Genomic DNA, 24,818 nt, shown 5'->3' on the forward strand with positions numbered 1-24,818 from the left:
AGTAAGCGTCTTCCGCCTCATCCACGACAACAGCCATATAAACCTTGGTCATTCCAGGAAATTAATGTCACGTCCCAAAATGAGAACTACGTATACCACTTTAAATACGCTGAAAACGCTAAATCTTGTTAACAATCAATGTGATAAATAGTGAAGTTTTGTAAAATATATTTTGATCCAACTCATTTCATAATCAGTAATTTATTACTTTTCAAATTAAATGTGTTTGCTTAAAACTTGTTAAAGAGAGATAACTCCATATATCTTTGATTGGGATGTAAATATCCCCGTGTGGTAAGATTATATCAATTAGTCAAGATGTATTCAGATAAATTTATATATAACTTTTACTTTTTAGCTGCGTTCTAGGATATGTTTGTATCTACATCATGCCAATACATATCTAAATCAATAAAATGGAAAAGTGTTCCAAGAGTCTTGAAGTCTCTCCTACCACGGAGATTTCAAGGTCCTTGTAAATCAATCAAAAAGGCTTGCTTTTGCAGAACTGAGGTGCCAGTATATTCGCATATTTACCCTTTTTATTCATCTGCCTCGAACATTCTTGCAATCCATAAATCATACGAATCGCCATTCAAGTTATTAATAACTCATTTCATCATCAGTTATCTGATAATTTCAATATAAATGAAACCTTTACTTATTTTTCATTAAAGGAAGATAACTCCAGAAGAATTAGAACTTAGATAGTGGATATCTCAACAAGTGAATCTTAAACAATGTTTTGCGTTGTAAGATAATCTATGTAGCCAGCATGTACTCTAATTAGCTGTTGTTTATGCTTCGGTCAAAACAATTAGTATTATCCACATACTTATTGATTATTTGTCCTTATCAAGCCTGCCGATAAAACACTGATACAAAGGAGACTCACTCCTGGCAAAAAGAGCTTGCCTGGAAAGAGCATTCCGCAAGGAAAAAAAATACACCTTCAAACAGAGTAAACAGACCAGCCAGAGTATCGGAAAACATTCTCACCGTCATGTCGACGATCAATGAGCGCACAGAATCAAGAGGTGAACATAGTCATATGTGGCGTTCAGAAAGAACGTTCTCTGTTGATGTCGAACGAAAAGCGAGCAACATGAAAACGATAAGGAAGCACTCGTTGCATGTACTGCAAATTTGAGAGACGCGGACGGACACATTGAAAGACTTGAAAGATAAAAATTTAATCCGCGCATAATTGGAATTACTAAAGTAATTGCGAAAACCGGCAATCTACGGTAATTGAATCAGAATGTAATCTAGGTGGTAATTTGTAACACATTAAAAAAAGAATAAAAATGTAGAGATGAAATGTTACATGTAAAGAAAAATGTTTTAAAAGTAAAGAAGTGAGACTTTGGTCAATATTTAAAATATACATTTGTGTAAGCATACATTTTAACCCGCTGAGACAGTATAATGGTATATTTGATAAACAGTTAAAAGTGTGAAACCGGCGAGAATGATGACCATTATCCCATAGTCACAGATCAAAGAAAACAAATCGCTAGACCCTGTATTTCATATAATATGTCTTTTTTTGTATGGTTTTGATAAGGGCCATAATTAAAAACAACTTGGTTGATTGCTTTGTGTTGTTGATACTGAGCCGGAATTCCTGATATTAGAAAAAAAATAAATAGAAAATGAAAATAAAACAGCAGTATCACAAACATATAAGGAGAAAACAACTTGTCTGAAAAAACTTTCGTCTAAAGACCTTAATACTAGGAGAGAGTATTGGTAAGTTCGAAGTTGAGAAGAAAAACGAAAGGAGAAAATTGGAAGGAGGTTGAAAGGAATTATCTGCCAAAGCCAACGCCGAGAAAAAAATGTAAAACTGAAATTGTGGTTGGCGACATCTTCATGGATCCCGGAATTACTAGATAATGTAAAGAAACCTACAGCTAAGAGAAAGGCAAATGTGTTTGCAACGATTTTTTTTTCAGATCGCATATATGAACGAGCCGAATATTAAAAAATCCTGGAATTTACATTTAGACATTCAATAGATATTCCATTGTTGCCTATTGTAATGGGGAAGAGTTTGGGTCTGGTATCGACAGAAGTTAAAGCATTGTATTTACTAGTAGACATACTATAGATATTACAATAGGTAAGAATCCAGATCTGGTATCGACAGAAAGCGTTGAAGACTGATAAGAATCAAGGGTTAGATGAATTGCAATAATAAACATAGAAAAATATAGAAAGAAGGAAACCGATGTTTATATATTCCATATCGTCCATTTACCGAACGATTGGAGAAAGCTCGAATCTATCAAGCTTAAAAAGGGGGCGATAACTGTGTTTCCAGAACTTATTATCCATCTGTTTGGCACCATTGTATCTAGGATAATGGAGTCAATCTTCTGAAATTATTTATTAAACCTAATAGAGGAAAAGAATATCATTTCTCCAAGGCAATAGGATTTGAATCATGGTAAGTGACGTCTCTTTGTCTTCTAAACCTGCTTGATGAATAAACATGTGTGTTCGATCACGGTTTTCCGATTAACTTCATATATATGGGTATATCCCAAGCACCTGTATCGAGTCCTCTCTTGTTGGTTGTGTAATTTACGATTTTGCTGACGACAGCATGTTGTAAAATTGTGGACTCCAAAAATGTTAATGGTCTCCAATCGGTTATGAACTCGTACTCAGAGAAAGGCGACAAGGGGCTTCTACAAAAACATCCATAAACATGCAAATCCATGCATATCGGGCAGATATATTGAAAGGTGAAGTATAGGTGTTGTGTCAAGTGAATTAGGGATGACTATTGATATTACTGATGTATCTGAAGATCATCTTTATATTATGTATCCAAAATGAACAGTCATGTTTCCTGTTAGTGAAATGATAACACGTTGCTATACAAATATCATTTTGAATAAGTAAATGTGTTTGTAAATGTGTAGTAACCACATAACGTAAAACATATTGGATTGTTCATATCTGGAAAAGTTTAGCTGAGAAGACTGAATTACCAACACTGAGATACAGACGTGTACATAGAGATTTTCTAAATAACCAACAGTATCTAAGATAGAAAAGTTTTGTAGTTTTAAACATATGCCAAGATCATTCTCAAAGAGTATAGAATGTACAGGCGATGTGTACGAATGTGAATTTTGTGGCCATGGCGAGTTTTGCCTTTTGCCTTAGTATAGGTAGATGTCAATTTACACTTTTGAAGTCTTTGGCATGTAATTCTCGCAAACTAAACGTAATATTGTTAAGCATGGTTATTTAGTATAAGTCAATTAACCTATTTTTTGAGTTCACCTGCCAAAAAGAGTAAATGAAAAATGGTGATGAGAACATTGGAAAAATCCTTGAAAATATTCAAGATAATTTTTCTGTGCAATATCCCTCTTGTTGGTCGTGGATAACTGTTCGTATTCTTGAAGTGATTACTTTTAACACGAAAAAGAGGTTCCCTGATGAAAAATTGCATCACAGGATAATGTCTCTGAGAGGAATTTAAATCTGTAAAATGGAATTATTAAACCTTATAAACGTTAAGAAGACTGGTGTTGTTTCATTTCGTTATGGAAATGTTAATGGGCTTTTAAGTTCCAGGAGTGCGTTGCACCTTGTTTTTCTTCTTGTTCTTGTTATTGCAATTGGAAGGTCATTGTCATAATTTTACTAATGAAGTGAGCGGAGATCTGAAACTATGATAAGTATACCAGGTTGCTCAAATGTTAAAAAAAAAAAACAAAAACAAATGATAAGCATTATATAAATGATAGTACTTGAGAGGTAGCAGACATGAAAAAGTTCCAAACAAATATATAATTTGAATAAATGTGAAATCTCCTCAGCTTTTTGTGAGAAAATCCACAGTGATCGAAAAAACTGTCATCTTTACACGGGTAGGTACGTACAACGCAAGTCTGATTAGTTCTAACGGTCAAGTGCATGTGTATTGATAAAAAATGTACCATGCAGGTTACAGCAAACCTCCCGATTTTAAGTCCATCAACAGGTCATAAGGTTGGAGCCAGTGAACGGAGGACATTTAACTGGTCGGTGAGAGTAATGTTGTCTGTTGTTTAAACTCTTTTTATTTTACACCAGCTGACTCGAACAATGACGTCCCGCTGTGCTATGAGAAAGGTCGGCAGTAGGGAATGGGGATAGCCTTGCCTTTCTACACAGAAGTCTGTCTTCTGTGTAGTCTTTCGAGATTTACCTGACATGGGTTGTTTTGTCAACATGTCCGGTTCGGCTCAAACGCTGCATTAACAGAATACTAACAGAATGGTTGTCATTTAAACGTTTGTCTGTATATGATACCACATCGAACTATTCCAGACGCTTGCCATCGACAGCTTTTGTCCTTTTTCAAAGCTCAATCTCTAAAACTGTACGAGCATATATATGAATTACCAGCAATATCGGTGCAAACACTGCTTAATGCGGCATGCAAATTTGTGTTTACTATACTGAGAGGAAAAAGAAACGCAATTAGCAAGAAGTTAATATTGTAAATTAAATCTTTGACGTACACCCTTGAAATTTGACAAATGTGTGCATTTGAGTTAGGTCCCTATGGTACCGTATTAAAATCACTGATGCATAACTAAACTGCGCACGCCTACAAAAGAATAAGAATCAAAAGCACGATATCTCGAACCAAGTTGGTTCAAAATCTGTGTGTGCGAATCTTCCGACATATTTTGATTTCCCACATTTTAAGCATAATCATTTCACCATAAGAAATTCCACGACTGTCCGAGGTTGATAGGGGTCGTGCCGTTGCACTTCTTATGCAGGGTACCCCGCAAAATCAGGTCGCTAATCAATTTGGAGTCCATCCATCAACACTTGCAGTCTCATCCAAGACTACATGCCACCGGAAGGGTTGCAGACCGTCCCCGAAGCAGTCGCCCTCGTGTGACGACGCGTCGGCAGGATAGGGCAATGCGACTTTCGCACCTACGCAATCGCTTTCTGATGGCCACGGAAACAGCAAGGAACACAATTGGGCGTCATCATGTTCCAATTGATCCAAAGACAGTGCGTACTCGACTGCGTGCCTTCGGTCTAAGACCGCGGCGGCCATATGTTGGACCACAGCTTAATGCGCGGCGACGTGCCAGACAAATGCAATGGCTGAACGCACATTCCGTAAGACGCTTCCCAATACAACGTTGGAGATGGGCCCTGTTCTCAGATGAGTCCAGGTTTTCGCTTTACAGGGCAGACGGCCGACGTCGTGTCTATAGACGTACCCACGAGTGCTATGCATATGCTTGCGTGATATAGAATGGCCGCCTTAAAGGAGGATCGGTCATGGTATGGGGAAGGATTGCGCATGGTATCAAGACTCCTGTGGTCGTTATTCAGGGAAATCTCACGGCCGTCCGCTATAGTGATCAAGTCCTAGCGCCGCATGTTGTTCCTCTAGTACAGCAGCGTCAACTGACATTTAAGCAGGACAACTCCCGGCCGCATGTAGCGATGGTTCGCCGTGGTTATATCGCAGCAAACAATGTCCCCACCCTAGACTGGCCCCCATACACCCCTGACCTCTCCCCAAGAGAACATTTATAGGACAAGTTGGACAGAAGGATAAGACGTAGGCCAATCAACGTCGCTCAGTTGTCGTTGGCGCTGGATTAGGAATGGAATCGTATACCAATGTGGAGGGTTCAAACCCCGATCAATTCAATGCACAAAAGAGTTCGTGCAGTTACTGCACAATAATTACATTCTAAAACCATTTTCTATTTCCCGTAGTTGACCTGGAAATTCCTAATTGCGTTTCTTTTCCTTTCAGTATATTTAATTTTTTAAAGACATTAAAGATCCCTGCCTTATGGCCAAGTGTTGATATCTAGTATCTATATTCCAAACATTTAAAATAGTAGACGAGTATTCTACCACTATATTGCTCTATGTTATTGTAAAAAGGACACCGAAGTGAGTTTGATGTTTCAATGTTCATTTACACCTCTTAAATCAAGGACAAGGCAAAAGGGTAATTTGAAAATGGAAGTCTTGAAGAACATGGCCTGCATGATATTTTCTTGATCAATAATGTCTTCTTAAGTATCAGCGCTGTAGACATGCGACGTCCGCGTGATGTCTGCGGAAGTACATAAGAAATAAAACATCGGATGATAGAATGTATAACATGTCAGAAAAATAAAAATGTGTCGCACCAGCTTTTATGCGAAATCTTTTTAACACATGATAATTTGAGCATGTACTTTTATTCTATGTCTGAATATCAATAATGGCCCATTAGGCTCTGTCAAAGATCATGGCGTATAGTTTTATGCGCAGTGTCCATCAACCTTTATCTATGACTTTGCATATACATGTTTAAGGGCTCAAAACAGACAGTGTGTACCATCTCTTCACAAAGACTGTTCTGTAAAATTGTGCAGAAAGTACACAAGTGAATAGCAACTTTTAAATAATAATAGTGCTTGATACAGTAGAGCCGGAAACAGATTTAACTCCATCATACAGCTGTCCATTTAGGACACGGGACTTAATGTTGAAACCTAGGATTCGAAGGAGGAAAATTTAAAAAAAAATCTAGATTGAGAGGTTGCACTAGCTCCATAATTTGCATATGCAAATACAATGAAACATATTTAAAATATTTCATCATACAAACGGTTATCTTCAGGGATATAACAGAAAACGTGTCTTGTCTTTTCTGGGATAATTTCACCTCTTGACGTCATTGCTGATGCATCGGTTCATTATACAAGAGTTTGTCCCCAATATAAAATGGGTAAATGCTCTCGTTAAATGGCTATAAGAATATGTAATCATACCTGCAGACTTCACCATTTACGCCTGATTAATGATATTATGCAACGCTTGCAGTGCAATACTTTACATGGAAAATTGTCATTAGATGTTGCCATGTATCTGCTACGTTTGCTGAGTAAAAACATCATTAAGATGATGAAACATTTTTGCTGTACAAATAGATTCCTTCATTATTATCCATTGCAATTTGTATTTTATAGTTTAAAAAGACAAATTCAAGATTCATTTATGCATGCATGGAATTTGTCGATAATAACTTGTCGGCATCTTACAAGAAAACCATGATATTGAGAACAAGTCGACGAATATTGAACCGACTGCGACATGTTAAAACGTAGTATGAGAATGTAGCAATGTTGCTCTTTAGATTTACGTTTTTTTCTAATTTCTTGATTCTGTCTGATACATTTTCTACAACAGGAAAATACCAACGTGTCAACATAGTCATAATTCAAGCTCAAATTCAATAACACTAAGACTAAAAATCATCAAATGAAAGATTTACACGCTGACTCCTGCGAAAAAAAAAAACACCAGGTGTTCCGGAAGAATAACGTCTTTTTTTTTCACCGACGACACCAATCATGAAAACCTTGGTAATTCCAAGTAAGTAATTTCACGTTCTCAAATGAGAAAAGGGTATAAAACATCGGAACAAACAGGGAAACTAACGAACATAAATTAAACAGGGGTTTTGACAGGTGATGGAGGGATGATGATTTGCTTTTCTTCATGAACCTACAATAGAATACGTAAAGTACATGTAGTTGAAATATTCCTCCTGCTAAGGTCATTTATAAATTAATATATCGTTAACCATGAATCCACCGGATGTCATTAAGTGCGTTCGGAGCACAATTTTTTTGGGTGAAACATCCATGATAGCGATGAATCAATATTGAAAGTGCTTCTTTTCCCAAAGGCCAACGCAGGGGAGGACGTGACCTGAGACGATTAACAAATCATCATCCCTCCATCATCATGTCAAAAACCCTGTTTAATTTATGATCAGATACAACATGAGAACATTTAGTCACCTTTTTGTTTTATTACAAATTATCAGCGACCATGAATGACGCATTTCACCAACATAAATCTTTTTTTGAAACATTGTACAAAAGTTTCATTGTTAGTGTTCTTGCGAAAGTTACATCACACAATAACTTCGGAATTTTAGAGAGGATCACTATGTATCAATGGATTAGTAAAAAAAAAAAAAAAAAAAATAGAAGAAAGCAAAAATCAATGTAACGTGTTATGAAACTCAATAATGCAATAACATCAACGAGATTACGATCATGTTCCTACCAGCATACTGCTAAATTGTTTCATTAGTAGCAAAATTGGTTTATCTCGATTCCAAGGTATATACATAAAATGTGCTGATTCCCTGAGAGTCTCATATTTCTCCACTTTGCTTTTAGTGCCTCTCCAGATATTTAGAATGGAAAGGCATGACATCCGAGTTAGCGATCACAGTAACTGAATCCAATAAAAAAAAAACTAATTTTGGTTTTTATCCCAAAAAGCTTTATTTCTGGAAAATGTCAGAAATTCATCCAATCTTATGTATACAGTTTTAAATTTGTACTTATGGGGTGTTATATGTTTGATATATAGCACTGGTAAAAAATCTTTAAAAACGTATAAAAAAAGAATAAAAGAACCCAAAACACGCACACACACTCAATATTCATGAAAGTTTTTGAAACTACCACAAAAATATTGATAACATCCACTATTGACAAAACAATATTTCTATGTCTTTTGTTTTTGCACTAAAACGATTTTAAACGAAATCATGCATATAAATATGACTTACTTAAACAAAAAAAGCATATTGATATGTTTACAAAATCTCAATTCAAACAGGACAGTTGAAACAAGGGAAAATATAGTTCTTAAGGACATATTACTAGAAGACTAAAACTGGTTGTTCTCGAACATTTTCGTTAATCCATGGAAGAAATGATAGGTTTTCAAATAGGAGCAATGTTTTTGAAACAACGAAACCACGAGCATAGAGCACATCTGACTCAACATTACAGTAGGAAGTTAAACACTTTCAAATAGGATCATAATGACAATGAATATTTTTATTATTACATTATTATTTTATCGATTAAAGCGAGTTCAAAATATTTGTGTAAAGTTAGGCAAGGACTGACATAATGATTCGAATTAAACGGAGTCTTCAGGTAATACGAGCTCAAGATAACAAACCTTACTTTTTCCAAACAATTGCCAGATATAAACGACATACTTTAGAGACTTATGTCTAATTCAATATATATAAATGGAAAATTACACGTAGGGATATCGAAATCGTTACACTTATCATGAATCTCCTTTGAGCGCTGTCTCTGTTGGTTGTGGCGTGGGTAAAGTTTGCTGTAAGCAATTGGTGTAGAAGAATGAGTCATCGCCATGATTTTTGTTTTCGCAATCACGCGTGTGTTTGCCACTTTTGTTTTTCTTCGCTCTATCCAAACTCAGTATACTGTCCATTCACACTTCAAATATTTTCATCTACTTCACACACATTAATATTGCCCTATTGGCGTGTCGTATAAAAGTTGTTTTAAGAGCAAAACTCAAAAGATACAACGCACTTTTTCATTTTACTTAAACGATTTCTGCGATTAGAAAAGAAAGAAAAGTTCCATCGTGTTGCCATTTATAACTGTAAACATATATCCAAGTTAAACAATGAGCACACACTGATATTCTGAATTAAATACTTTTACAACAAACGAAACACGGATTTTGCAATTCCATAAACATAATACACACCATCTATCATCGCACATCGGATATATCTAAAACCATAGCAGTGACAGGAGGTAAGAAAATCGTTCTGGTCAGATTCTGTTCTCATTTCACAGTTACATTGGAAATACTTACTTTGAAATATAAATGCGTCGTTTGGCAAAAAGTGTGGAGTATATCTTGGCGTATACCTTTAAAAAGATGACGAAATGAAAATCGGTTTCATTTTATGCCAAACATGCAACCTTAATAGTTGTTGTATTATCCACATTCCATATGTTTTTGTTACCAAACCAACATCATACTTATTCTTGGAATGTTGACGCCGTTTCAGTAGCATAATTGAATAGGCAAATTCTGTGAGTACGAATTGAAGTATGGTATGTGTATGGGTTAGAGTGAGCTCCCAATATATATATTTTGCTTTTTTAAGAATGTTTTTTTTTTTTACAGATATGGACATATAAAGATATATCCATTACAGAGGAAGGATGGTATGGATTTGTATGTCAACTTTACCAATACTGCACGGAGGTCAAACCCTGCAAGAATGTACATGTTTTTGATCATACTAAAGGCAGTACATCAGTCAATCCTGTTAAGGAATCCTTTAAGAACATCCTCATAAATGTTTTGCCTCCAAAATGTACTTAATATTTTATGACAAGAAATGGTTTTGTCCTTCAACCTGAGGACAAAACATGGCCAGAATTTAAGTTAATGTGAAATTTATGCAAAATAATGTTAAATGGAAACATGAGTCCCTTGATGCAAACGTGAACATTTTGGGAAGTGTTTTGTTTGGAAGGCTAGTCTACTAGTACATAAGGCTACACATTCGTGGCCGATCAGTGGTCATGGATTATCAACGTGGGATTCAACGATGCTTCATATGTATTGCAAATACATGAAAACGACACTCAATAGCAAATGTTCTTATTTACCTACCGTGAGACAAGTTATAGTAAAGTCTTATCCTGTGATAAAAGTTGTGATTAATATTTCAACTAAAATATTTATTCCATGATTTTTTTATGATTTCATATTGCCATTTTGTAAAGTTTTGTAAAGATGTAATTCCTGCTTGAACAGTAAGCCACTGTTTTTGTTACCTATAGGCGGCGTTCTGAAGTTTCCTGCAGTATATAACTCCATCTGTGGACACTTCCACAAGCATGAGAATAACAAAGTGTAATTGACTACGACATGCATGTAGAGCAGATTACAAATAATTTGCTGTGGCCTTTTTATAAAACAATGTATCATATATGGTAAAATTTGGTCGACGGAATGTGTAATTTTGGCAACTGCACTATATTGTACTAAAAGGGTCTATGATATTCCCACACTGAACTTTAAAATCATGGACATTAAAAATTCTATGTAGGGTTACCCATGGGGTTAATGATGTTGTTGCATGTGCTTGATGTTGAATTGAAATGTTATAGCATGCATTTGATGATGATATAAAACATCCTAAATTAAATGAATTTTGTCCGTCTCAAACAACAATCTAACTAACGAAGTTAATTATCTTTTGATAGATGTTAATTGTTCTATGTTACATGTGTTAAAGTTTAACACCCTTTCCGTTAATTACACTGTGACTAAGCATTTGCGGTTATTTATGAATCGCACTTTAGAACTTCAGTTTTTTTAGACTTTTACTGTATTAACGATCATGATAATGAAACTTCTTTTTATTGATTGTATTTTCTAAAGGTCTAGAAACATGCATTTACATGCACTGAGGTATGTAATTATTGGTTAATTGAATGTTAAAATGATTTGTGCATCATCATCAGTCTGTCTATAATCGACTCTCTTGTTAACAGTTTTTTTGTCAAAATCTTGTTTGATATTTAAGATAACGTGGTTCACAGTTTGATTAAAATAGTTTTAGGACTCCTGGTTTTTTAAGGGTTACATCGGAAGATAATATAGGTATGATAGGGGTCCCAATTAAATGATGCATTGGTTTGATTGCTATTGATAATTTTCCTTATAGAATCTGTTTAAGCTGTAAAAATTACAAGTGATGATATCGTTCTGAATTTTCATTGTTATGCAATAGTTACCATGATGATTGCAATGGGTACTATATAAATGTATTATTATTATTAAATTTGGAAAGAATGTTTTATAACTGTTTTTAAACACTCCACGAACCAATGCCACTAAGAGCAATTTTTCTGATTATGCTTCAACAAAATGTGATAATTGTTGAGTCCAGTGTCATTTTTCTTAATAAAAAACAAAAACACTCAGTGTGTTATGTACATCTATATTATATTTTATTATTTCAGTTTGTTTATGGGGACAGGGTGTTTGATATTTCAATCAATACATCAGTAAAATTAATAGTCGATGAATAGTTGCTATTGGATGACTGTATATTTGTATTCTAGTTTGCCAATGCATGTACATGTATTGTGATCAGTTGCCTTTCCAACCGAATACCATTTTCAGGACTCAGAATATAAGCGAATTGAAATGCTACCTTGGATTGTTGTAATTACCCACAGATGTATTGCTTCATGGACGTCCCTGCTGCATACCGAAAGGCCTTGAGCTACATAAATCTAAACCGAATATGTCTGATCCCCTACATGAGGCTTGTCAAGAGAAATGTGGGTGAAGTGAGGGTGATACAAGAGAACATAAAAAAAAAATCAGTGTTTAAAGCATATGTTGTCACCTCTCTCACGACAACAAACCGGACTCATCTTCATCAAAATGCAGCTTTTTTCTACACTCAATGTGCAGCATTCGTGATTCCTTTTTACGTAAAAACGTTTTATGTGCGATCACATCACATTGTTAACATGATTGCTGACATGGGATACTTTTATATCTGTTCTGTTCTTTGCCCATTGCTACCAGGCTTCACTCTGTATACCACATTCTCGATTTCCGTATGTGCAAACATTGGTTCTGTAGTTTTTAATTAGATAATGTTTGACAACTGATTGTATTCCAGCTTTGAAAACCACGGAATCTCTACGTCTTCCGTAGACGCTTAGATCAATTATCTAACGTTTTCTAGCGATAAATCTCTTAAATCATGTCACATTCGGAGACAAATTAAAACAGGATTTCTATTGGAAAGTAACGTTTGAACCTTTCATTCATGTTAGAAAGTTTAACCGGATTTCTGGTCTCTGTTTTGGTCTGTCGATCAACATTTTGTTGATGCATGTGACATTTGACTATTATAACGAACTATTATGATTCGACTACATTGCCTTTTTTGCGGGAGTGGAAGCAGATTTGCTACTGATGATTTTTCAACATCTAGATATGCCATTAAATGTCCTTCTTTGTTAAACCTTACGGTACTCCGTTAAGTGTTACATTTTAAGTATTTTCCATTCTTTAAAATGAATTGATTGCTTATAAAAATCTTTTAAGTATATCTTATCTCGCTAATGCTCGAAATTTTACTTCCCAGAATGTTGATTCTGTTCTATCTGTCCTTTGGACGAAAACTGCTGTCCGGGCTGACGACAAAAAATGGTTCTTACATCAGTATAACCCTATGCTACATAACTTCTCTTCTCATATAGTGTTTCCTGTGACAATTTGGCGAGAAAATCGGACGCAATCGTCGATACCACATTGATTTTATTTTTGGTACCATGTTCCAATCTTTTCTTGAGGTCATCTGATAAACGTCGGATAGAACGGAGAATGAGTTGCCTCTGTGATTAGAGGTCATCTAATCCAATAATACTATCAATAGTGCTTTCTCCGAAAACGGCGTCACCATTATAAATTTGATAATTTGCATATTTTCTCATAAGAACTCTTTTTGGGTAAAACAAGGTGCACGTGAACTATGGATTGATTCATTTACGGGATTACAACTGATTCCATGTGAATATTTCTTTGTGCACAACAGATGATTTGAATTATAATGTATTTACTTATTTTAACATAAACACACATATCCGGTGCTTTCTAACTTCCCGCCAGCCTCGGGAAAATACGTGTACATTCACACATTTTGTAATTATAACATTACAATGACGCATTCAAATTTCCAAGTTAGCGTTCCCAATGTAACGCACACCTTCCCGAAACAATAAGACCAGGATTTGGCTACATATAAGTAAAGACCCAAAGATATTCTTTCCTCCAGCCACCACTGCATTTTTGGTTTCTCGATTCGAGAGTAGCCATTTCCGGTGTACCAATGGCAGGCGGTAACACACAGCAAAGAGCAAAATAGTTTACACATTTAAAAACAAAACAATGAAAATCAAATATCCTTGATATTGTTTTCTGAATTTCTCGTTTCTATCGATAGTTTCAGACTTCTGTATACATGAACATGAGACATTCCAACTGACATGCCACCAAAAGAAAATGCTTTCTCTTAAATAAAAGACATTAATTTACTACAATACTAAGAAACATCAAAAACAAATTCGTATCAATTCGTTTTGTCTCAAATGTATATTTCGGAATGTTTACGGGATAAAATATTACATTTAGAAGATAAAAACACATAACAATCAACACGAAATGAAAACGTCTCATCTACTCTTAAAGAATAATCTGGTAATACTTTAAAATTCTCTAGCCATCTATAAAATAATATTTACCTTCATCGCCTGATGAAGAACAAATTGAGATATAAATAAACATCAACGTTTGTATCGTGCGAACGCCGTTACTAATGTAATAAGTCATTTGCAATTCACTGCACCTATCAGAAAAATAATTTGAAAATCTAATTTCTTTCATAAAGTTACAGTCACACATTCATTTCCTTGTAAATCTACTCCACGTGCATATGAACCGGAATTGTCATCACAATTGCTCTCGGATTTCTGAGACGACAATGACATCGGAGCCTGTAAGTCCACCATCTTGGTGGATTCGTTAGCAACCTCTCCTGATTCATGTCGCCGACATCGATGTGTGCACCTATAAAACACTAACAAATACGGAAACGTGTCGAATAAAGCGCGTTTAAAAGTCCTGTTCCTACATACGTATATTAGGGGATTCCATATGATCGAAGCTTTCGCGAAAAGGGATGGTAGAGTTCCAACAAAAGGATGAACATCATCTGCATATCCGAGTATTGACGTCATGGCAAACACAGAGTATGGTATCCATGATAAAAGAAATGCAGCTGAAAAACAACATTATTGATTTCAAATAAACAACCTTGTTAGATTTAAAATAAACAACATTGTTTAATTAGAAATAAACAACATTATTTAATCAGAAATAAACAACAATATTTAGTTAGAAATAAACAACATTATTTAATCAGAAATAAACAACAATATTTAGTTAGAAATAAACAACATTATTTAATCAGAAATAAACAACAATATTTAGTTAGAAATAAACAACATTATTTAATCAGAAATAAACAACAATATTTAGTTAGAAATAAACAACATTATTTAATCAGAAATAAACAACATTATTTAATTAGAAATAAACAACATTATTTTATAAGAAATGAACAACTCTCGCAGTCATTATACGCGGAAAAGATATTCTCACTCGCGCATGTAGTGACATTACTTTATAGATAAAGGACTGCTGTATAACGTTATCGTATCCCACACTGGGCCGAGAAATAAAGTCCGTTTTATGAAATAGAAATCTCTGTAGAATTAACGTTTGAATTTGCAATTAGCTAAGAATATTTGAATATATAGGAACTATTCAAAGATTTGTTGTTAGGTTTGTTACTGTGGTATCAGATTGACTGAATCAATAGGCTGTTCGATGGAGGTGGTTTTCAGGCCGGCAAGCTGGATGCTTTCGTTATTTGTATGTCTGTATACTTTGAAATCGATTATAAAGTAAACGCGCTTCAATTAAAAAAAAAACTGTAAATATAAGGATTAACCTTCAATTTTCTTTAAATTATCGAGGATTAACAACAATTCAACTCGAGTTAATCTTCCATTACCGGCTTCGCACATTTTTCTAATTGTTGTTAATCCTTTAATAAAATATTTCATTAGTAAATCAGAAATACATTATATTTTCTTATATTTTCAGAGGACTTCAACATGGATAGATGTAAACAAATAGATTTTCCGTGAATTAATTTTTTTAAGATACCTCTAAATACGCCTGAATGCATATATGTAGAAATTTAAGATTTTATTCTATTTTTCCGTAATATTTCTGAACATTCCATTGCAAGATTGAAATAAAAGTAAAATACTTAATAGGCAAGTCGAAAAATGACAGTGTTGAATGTTTCATAATATTTCTTTTGACTGCAATTGTGATTCGATTCAACACTTCATTATTGTCATGTTTTAATGACGAACTTGTGTGATCACCTTTGAAATAGCTCTCGTATATCTATCTAATCTATTTTATTCATAAGTTTACTCGAGGTATGTGGTGACACAAGCAAAACCGAGACAAAAAAAAAAAAAAAAAAAATCTCTCTTCTATAAAGGTGACAAAGGGTATGTTTCCATTTTTGAATTGATATGAATTTATCACACTTTAATCAATATATACTTAACATATCTTCAGTCACATAGCTTGGTGTGATTTTTTTATCATGTCGCCATCTATCAATAAAATATTGCCTGATGTCTCGTTTTATATGATTAGAAGTTACGACAGCTGTTTTGCAATAAACCATCAAAGAGGTATATTCTTGTGAGGTATGGTAGCGAATTTTAGGAGTCAGTGTATAGATTTACAGAGAAAAACAGCTATATGATAGAGTCAAATATGACGTCTTTGTTAGTGCTTTGAGAATAATTGATATTGTAAGAATTGCTGTCTTCGACACTTACAGACAAGGAGAAAAATGGTTTTCATCACTTTAACGTCCCTCCGGCTAGCTCGCTGATGATGCTGAAATCCTTTGTATTTCTGTGATATCGACCTTTGCTTTTTAATCTGTGAAGGATAAAACAGTAATATAGCACTGGAGATGAATGTTTTGATGATGGTAATAGTATATAAGGCACAAAGATGTGAAAACGACAACAAAACATCGATCGTTATCACTTACATTAATGAATTTCATAAAGAAACAACAAACGTGGTTTACTTCCAAGAAAACAAATGGATCCTCTGTCAACTTTTAATTTCAAGAAATAAACATGAATCGTGTGTAAGAATATTGTTTACATAACAGTCAGGGCATTACTCAGTGCATAGTGGTACTTTGCAGGCTATGAGGCAAGATATCTAACCATTAACGAAAAAGAAAGGTGAACTGCACGAGACTACATCCTCCAACAAATTATAAACAGAATGAATGGCTTTAAAAAAAAAAATGATCGAGCCCTGAATTGACCATCTGCCTCTTCTCTATGGGATAGAGTTGGTAGCAAGCGTATATTGATGGTATGAACCATTCCCAATAAACTTCCCACCACTCTTATCTATATAGCAGATCGCCTCTGATTACCATATCTGGTATAATCGTAATCTTAATGTATCTATACATTTGATACAAATTCACAGAAAAAATTGAAAAGATATAAGACTGCCACTGAAGCAGATTTCAACAATGATTTATGATCCACGAGGAACAAAATTATCAGTTCGGATTGCAAAACATGGATTTCATTCATTTCTCTAAAATCTGATATTTGAACACCAAATAACGTATGCGATGTATTAGTTTAAATATCAGACGTAGCAAAAATGATATTGTTTTTCTAATAATACCGCGTTCTTTGATTTAGAGGCAGTAAATACTGATAGCACCTATTGTCCTTGTACTTTCAAAGTGCAACGCGCAATATCAACTCTTATATTTTTTACCTGTGTACACTTTTTTTTACATAATTTTACGCGATATCATCTCAACTGCAAATATATATACATGTAGCGAAGATGGTCGGGTAATTAAATAAATACATATTGGTTTTTGCGAAACTTGACACATACAAAACTGAACGAATGCAATACACCTAGGAGCAATTAGGTGACGTATAACTCTAGCTACTTCTTTGGTGAGTGCTTGTCATTCTTCTTCACCAAGTACAGCTGCTCGGAGTCACTACCGCCGGTTAATCTTGATTTAAAGTCTGACAATTCTTGTGTACTAGCCATTCAGTAACAAGAGTTTTATTTTCATTCTACAGCTGTCCATGCTCTCAATACAGAGAATATATAATGATAACGTTGATAGCGGATGTCGGGGTGTTTTTGCTGGCTGCCTTAAAACATCTATTGATTGATTCTTCAGATAATATACAAAGACATAAAGGATACAGCTTTCGACTTGAATGGTTTAATCCGTGTTATTTATTTAGAATGGCTAAAAAGGATATCCATATATATATACAAGCCATTAGCATCACAGACGATGCTTTCTACTCACTGCTTTGAAATTTGCCAAATTTTCTTTTTAGACGCAGTGAAACCATACGTTGAACTAGTAGGTTTTTTTGGAATTTCCCTAATGTTGGTACTTACAAACCATTAAATAAGCGATTCTTACAGTACCAGATTACAGTAAAAGATAGCAGAATATCACGTTAAGCAACGTTTTCAAAATTGTGTCGTGGTGTTGTCAAATGTAACAAAACTATCTAACGTCAAAAAAAGTGTTCATTTTTCAAATACTGCTTTCAATGCCGGTTTATATCATGTTTGGATCGGCATTATTCCATTTTTGTTTTCTATTCAGCTACAATGAAAAGAATGCATATTGATTTCCTGTTCAACCCCATAGGTATTTCACCTGTCTGACAATTTTTACATATTGTGAAATCAAAACGTACAGATATTTCGTCATTTTCGAAAAACATAAATATGAAACGGGAAACATATTCTCTAAAAAAGAAATTGAACAAGAAAAAAGCAAACGATTCAAGTTTTCCCGAGGGAAGAAGGCCACAGTAGCTTAGAAATGAAGCGACAATAGCCGATGAAAATTGTCTAAAAATAGTAAGAGTGACATAACCTCGACTCTATCATTCTGAAATAACGACGGTGATATTTTTGTCATTTATATGAACGCGAATCTCTAGAGAAATACCTCCAGGAATTTAACCACAAGAATGCTGGCAAGACCTGGTAAAGATTGTGCATGTAACAATAATCTTGGTTCTACCAGCCTGAAACCTTTTTTTTTCAATATTTTATGATCCTTTCTAATCCCTTAAGACATTAACTAGTTTAGAATGCCTACAAACTTTTCCTATCAGTAGTAACAATGCCCTTGCCATTAGCCATAGAACACTTACATTCGACCCGTCAAAAATATGCTACTGTTCTTTAATGAGCACATGAATATTGAACACGTTACGTACGTACAAATGTATGTTACGGACGGAAACTTACTTATATACAGTGAACTCTTTGCACATGATTTCTTCTGCTTTCTTCCACCGCTCTTTCCGTGAAAATTGATAACACAATAAGTAAATAACTATAACTCGTTGAAGTGTAATTTTGTTTCATTCAATTCATTTTTCGTTTTCTATCAGTCACAATGGAATTAAATGCAGCCATGAGAGTAATGAAAACTTTGGTATGTCATAAAGAACATCCTTTTCGACTGTGGGACAGGTTTTGGTACACATGCACTTAAAACTGTTTTTTATCAATTGACATCATCGTTATACCGATTGAAAACATATCCGCAGTGTCATATCGCCTTTATCACTCTTCTTATCACGTAACTATGTGTTTACTTACATGGTAAAGTTTACAGCTATCATGTGTCAACGTCATTTTTATGCCAACAATTGGAATAATTCATGATTTTATCACCTTCAAATTGCTTCTATAAATAACCAACAGATCACATAGACGCAGATTTGATAACATTACAAAATAAATGAATGTATCAGCTTCATAATTCAAGTTTGTTATCACGCGAAATTTGGCGACATGTCTGAGTAGTGAACATATTTATCTGTCGTAGTCGTCAGCTGTAGGCATCTCAGTCATAAAACAGGCAAACCACAATGGAATTAGGTATGCAATCGTGATAAATTGTCATTCTGAAACGGCGCCTTCACGTCATGATAACAATATCTCGAATCAGTACCTTCTTCACGTTATTAGTTTTTTGTCTGAAATGAGACAATAATTTCCAACATATTCATTTAAAACAGGTTAATTACGTTCTATTTATATCTAGGTCAAAATCTGACGCGATTGTTAAAATATTACCGGCACCTTATATTGAATTCCGCCTGCGCTGCAGCAAGTTTCGATGTGTTCAGCCATCTGTCTGAGTCTTGCTAATGTGTTTTTGTTCTTATGGCAATGACTCCAGGCCTGACAACATCAGAAGAATAGTTGTGATTTACAGTGGGGTAAACAGAATGTCTCAAGGCTTTATATCAGAACTGTAGATGTATGTTTTTGTGGAAAAGTTAGAAGAATATTTATGTTGCTGCTTACTCACGGTGTGGTCACTAAACATCTTTAATGCCATACCGATGTAATAACATGATGCCCCGTCCAATTCGTTTATAATGCTTACAAGGTTTACCAGCAATTTTTCTCCTTATATCAGTAGTGATTATCGTCATTTTAAAAGACGACGATAAAGACTCGATGACTAAGATCTTGTTCCCCTTTCACATATGAATTTACAATAATCACTAAAGATATATTTTTTCAAGTTTACTGAAAATTCATCAGTACGATAGATTTGCCGATGTCTCCATTCCTGTTTATCGAGATAGACTTTAATAAAAGGTCAAGCAACCATTTATAAAGTTCAAGACTAAAATGGCAAAGTGTTCCGGAAGGATTAGCGTCTTCTCAACCGACGACACTATGCCTTTATATCTTGGTCAATCTAGTGAAAACACACGAAAACAAAGAAAATGAAAGCGGAACCAAGTATCTATATTACTTGATATTATGTCGTACAGGGGAGTGTAATATTTCCAAATGGAATTATTCTTACTATCCAATAAACAGGAATATGTAAAAATGATACTGTTACTATATAGATATGGCAAATTCATAAATATCGTGTTATCGAAATATTTTCGCTATTTATACAGCAATTATGAAGGTTAGATGGTGGAACAATATGACGCAACAGTTATTCCCGTATTCGCTTTGTGAAATGTTAGAGTCTTGACTATGGAGAAAAAGCGACTAGTGTGCTAGTTTATGGAATATCCATCAGTAGAAGAATAGTACTGGAGTCTCCATTGATGTAAATTAAAACAGATGTTTGCAACAGTGCCGATAATCAATACAACCAAAGTGCTGAATCGATTATGTTGTCATCAGATATCATTAATAACTTCGAAACAATCTAAACGGCGAATGAGTTCATATTTTTGTACTCTCTAATTGAGCAAAAAGTTGTCAATATATCGTGACAAGACGTGACGGTCACTCTGCCTTTTATATTATATCCATTGAACGGAAACATCCTGCCGACCCTGATTGATCTGCAGGCCATTAACGACCTACACTACGTTACAAATTGACCTCCGTTTAGAACTATGTGAGAAGAATTCGATCATCATTCCTTACCTCTCAGATTCAATTATAAAACAAAAAATGTAATCGATTCTACCTATCATATGTAAGAAATTTTCAATAATTTGCAATATGTTGAGAAAAGTATATTTGTATTAAATGGCTTCACATTGTTCTTTAAATGTATACGCTATGAGAAGCATTGGCGATGATGAAATAATTGTGTCTTCACAAGGTAGCAACAATATAGAAGACTTAAAACATAGAGATACAGTATCAACAAAGATAAAAATGTTGAAAAGATCAATAAATACACATTACAAATGACTGCAGACATTTGAACTTAAGGTCTATGGGTATAGATTATTATTTCATAAAATCACTTTATTGATGCAAGCCATATTATTTGCCTGACAGGTGCATTAAGACCATTGATTGTAGTTTGATAAAAATCCATTCCAGGGATTAGTGTTGCCTCCTTTTGCCACAAAGTGCATGTTAAAATATAAATAAACCATAACATCATCAGGAGTCTTGTATCTCTGTACTGTACAACAGGGATTGATACAGTTAACACCAAAACGTTAGCCAATGTCATGGCAATGTATCTATGTTAAGACATTGATTATCTAATTTTGGATGGTTATATTACATTTTTTATTTCTTCGTTTCACACATCTATTCGTACATTTGTATCCAAGCAACACAGAAAATCTTTAAAATACACATTTACTGAATGGCATAAAGATGTAATTGGATTCTGAGTGATTTATTGAAATTAGCATCTAGAGAAAGAATGTACAAAGTAACATCTTCTGTCTCCATACTCCATTATAAGACAAAGCTTGAGAGCAATACTGGCGTTAACGATTATCGCTCTGCGTTTCAAACAGAATTACTTAATAACCAAGGGAGATGGATCTATAAGTGTAAATAATTCGTTTGCCCCATTATTTAATTCAATGAAATCGACCAGAACAAAAAAAAAGTCGTGAAGATAACCGTTGCTTTTTCAGATCAGTTTAAAATATTGTGACATTACAGTCAATCAATGTGACTTCCGCCCTCATCATAAATAAATGTTCCTATTCAAGTACCAACTTGTTATAGAAGAATTATACAAACTATGCAACTGAATATCACATTTAAATGTAATTTCAAATTTAGACCTAGAATTCATACACAAAACAATCTGCATCATAAAACTTCTTTGTCTAATTTTAAAATTGCAAATTATTCTTCGGTGACAGGCAAAACCCCAAAACTATTTCACTTGGGTTACAAAAAAGTAGTGCTTAAAAGGAAAAATCGTTAAATGGCTACTTATATTGAGTTAAATGGATTTAACATTGCATCAATTGAATAGTTTTTTATTTCACGATCGCGTGTTAATACTCTCTTCGTTTCACGCACCTTTATTCACTTTCTCTATGGTAACATTCCCGTAACACTGCATATCATTTCTTCTATGATTTATAATTAATGCTTTAAAAATTATACATTCCCAGTAATTTTTTTCTTGACAGAATGCAGAGGTAAAATAATACACCAAATTCGGGCATATGGAGATTTATTACAAGGACATTCTATGTCAATTAAAATAGCTTAAATATCATTTTCGGAAGTATTCCGTGTGCCAGGGAGATACCAGTTGATGTGGGAGAGCGTTAAAATCGGATAAAAAATGGCGGAAAACAAAAGGAGACAAAATGAGATAATGCAAACGTGTAAGAATACCGTATTTCAAACACAGAGAATCGATAAAAGGAGGACAATTAGGAACCACAAGAAATATGATATGATGGTCCGCGGCATTTCCGAGTGTAAGACAAGCCATATATTAACTGTTCCCTGCATCTTGGAATACATCAGCCGGTTATCTAGATTTATCGATGACAGCGTTTGTTTAGAAAAAATGGAAATTGCCTATGTAACAGTGAACTATGCAGGCATCGAACGATTTGGACTTGATGATACAAGATATATTACTACGATGCCTTTATCTATATTTATTGTGTTATATTTACATAATCAGTTGTATTCTTTTCACAGCAATCTAGATATATGTAAAAGCCCTATAATATCGACTTACTTTGATTACAAATGAAATGCCAACATATCACCAGAATCTCAACTCGGGCTGAAAATTGGTGAAACAATTGCAAAGAATTAAAAAAGTAAGCATTTCCACCACAAGCACTGATAAAGTTTAAGACTAAAATGGCCAAGTGTTTCGGAAGGATTTGCGTCTTCTGTTCCATCGACGAAACCCAGCGTGTACATCTTAGTCAAATTCCCAAAGAGTGCTATGTTCCCTCATGAGGGCAAAGGGAACAAAACCAGAACCAAGCATCTATCATATTCAATTTCATATCGTAGAGTGAAGTGTAATATTTGCTAATGATGTTATTATGATGCCCATAAGATATATAAAATTTCCCTTTCATCTTCATCAGCCTGCATCTCTCGAAGTGTACCTGTCAGCCATTTCTCAATGGAAAACTTATATTGAGCAAAGTCTTTGCTATCCAATAAAGTTGGGACTCTAACATCATAATGCTACTATCTAGAAATTCACAAATCAAAATATTGAACTTAATATTCTATTTTATTGATACAGCACTAAATTTCGAAGGAGGCTCAATATAACACTACGACGTAACAATTACTATGGTATTTACTTTGTGTAAATTATCGTTATTGTTCACATTTTTTCCATCATTCGCATAGATTGAGGACTAGGGATGGTAAGTTCCTCTTTTATAGTGACTATAAAATGGTTTTATATTAAATGGCATTTGCTTGCATCTATAAAATGTCGATATAATTAGGTAAAAGATCCATTGCTCTACTTTAGCATAAAAATAAGAAAAACCATTATCATAGAAAATGGTAAGCCCGTGCATATGGTCCATTCGACTAGAACTGGTTTCTTTTATTCTTGATTGTGTTGACATCATCATCATCATCATCATCATCATCATCATCATCATCATCATCATCATCATCATTACTTTGTTAGGTTGAACAGATCGTAAATCATTTCAAATGAAGCACAGCAGGAAATCCGTAGTCTGGACCAACAACATCTTAGATATAGTGAAGCAACCATAATTTCTGGTATAAGAAATTGGCTTGACTCATTTCTTGCTTGGCTGATATAGTGTTATAACATTTTATGTTTCGCTACATTCTTATCAGCTTTAATGTAACACTTATCTCGAAAGACGAATATCTGTAATATCCTTGACGGATATTTTCCCAGATGTGGCTAAATTGAAAACTCTTTAATGGAAAAAAACTACATCGAAAAGGTACTTTATTTGCGCCAGCAGAGAACATCGTATTTTTTCAAAATTATTGCTAATTCTATTGAGATTTTTCTTCAATTTAATAAAAATTGATTCGTTTTGTCTCTTTTATAAACGCACCTCAGGTAGCGTGATAGGTCGACAATGATAACATTTTACATATATATAGCAGATGCTTTCTTAAGATATAGGTATGGATGCTGTGTCACTGCCCATTTCAGTACTGACCACAGGTTGTAAACTGAACTTTTTCATTTTAATTTAATGATGTTCTTAGTTCTATTTTTGGTTTGGTGAGGAGTAATGCTAGTGGACTAGTGTTATGATTATTGCTGCATTCCGTTATTCAAGGTCGTTTACAACACTACAAAAAAGACAGTGTGTTTAATATGGGTCAGCTGTCAGTGTCAGTTTCTTCATACACAACTGATTACAATTTGTTGATTTGTTTTTAGATTAATAAAATGTATTGTCTTCGAATACTAATCACACATATCTAAAAAAATA

At 34.3% G+C, this 24,818-nt stretch overlaps 1 protein-coding gene across 1 annotated transcript in view; it reads right to left on the reverse strand.

The window, feature by feature from the left end:
* Positions 1 to 14,327: 14,327 nt before the first annotated feature.
* The window catches only part of LOC132543090 (rhodopsin-like), an 83,393-nt gene continuing 72,902 nt past the window's right edge, over positions 14,328 to 24,818 (reverse strand). Inside the window, exons 2-3 of the mRNA XM_060206543.1 lie at positions 16,377 to 16,482; positions 14,328 to 14,725 (exon numbers count right to left, since the gene is read on the reverse strand). Coding sequence (XP_060062526.1) covers positions 14,328 to 14,725; positions 16,377 to 16,482 — 504 coding nt within the window. The remainder of the gene's footprint in view (positions 14,726 to 16,376; positions 16,483 to 24,818) is intronic.

This window comes from Ylistrum balloti, unplaced genomic scaffold, assembly GCF_031769215.1.
Source record: "Ylistrum balloti isolate Yb309-2 unplaced genomic scaffold, AGI_CSIRO_Ybal_v1 Utg369740, whole genome shotgun sequence".
NCBI classification, from domain to species: Eukaryota; Metazoa; Mollusca; class Bivalvia; order Pectinida; family Pectinidae; genus Ylistrum; species Ylistrum balloti.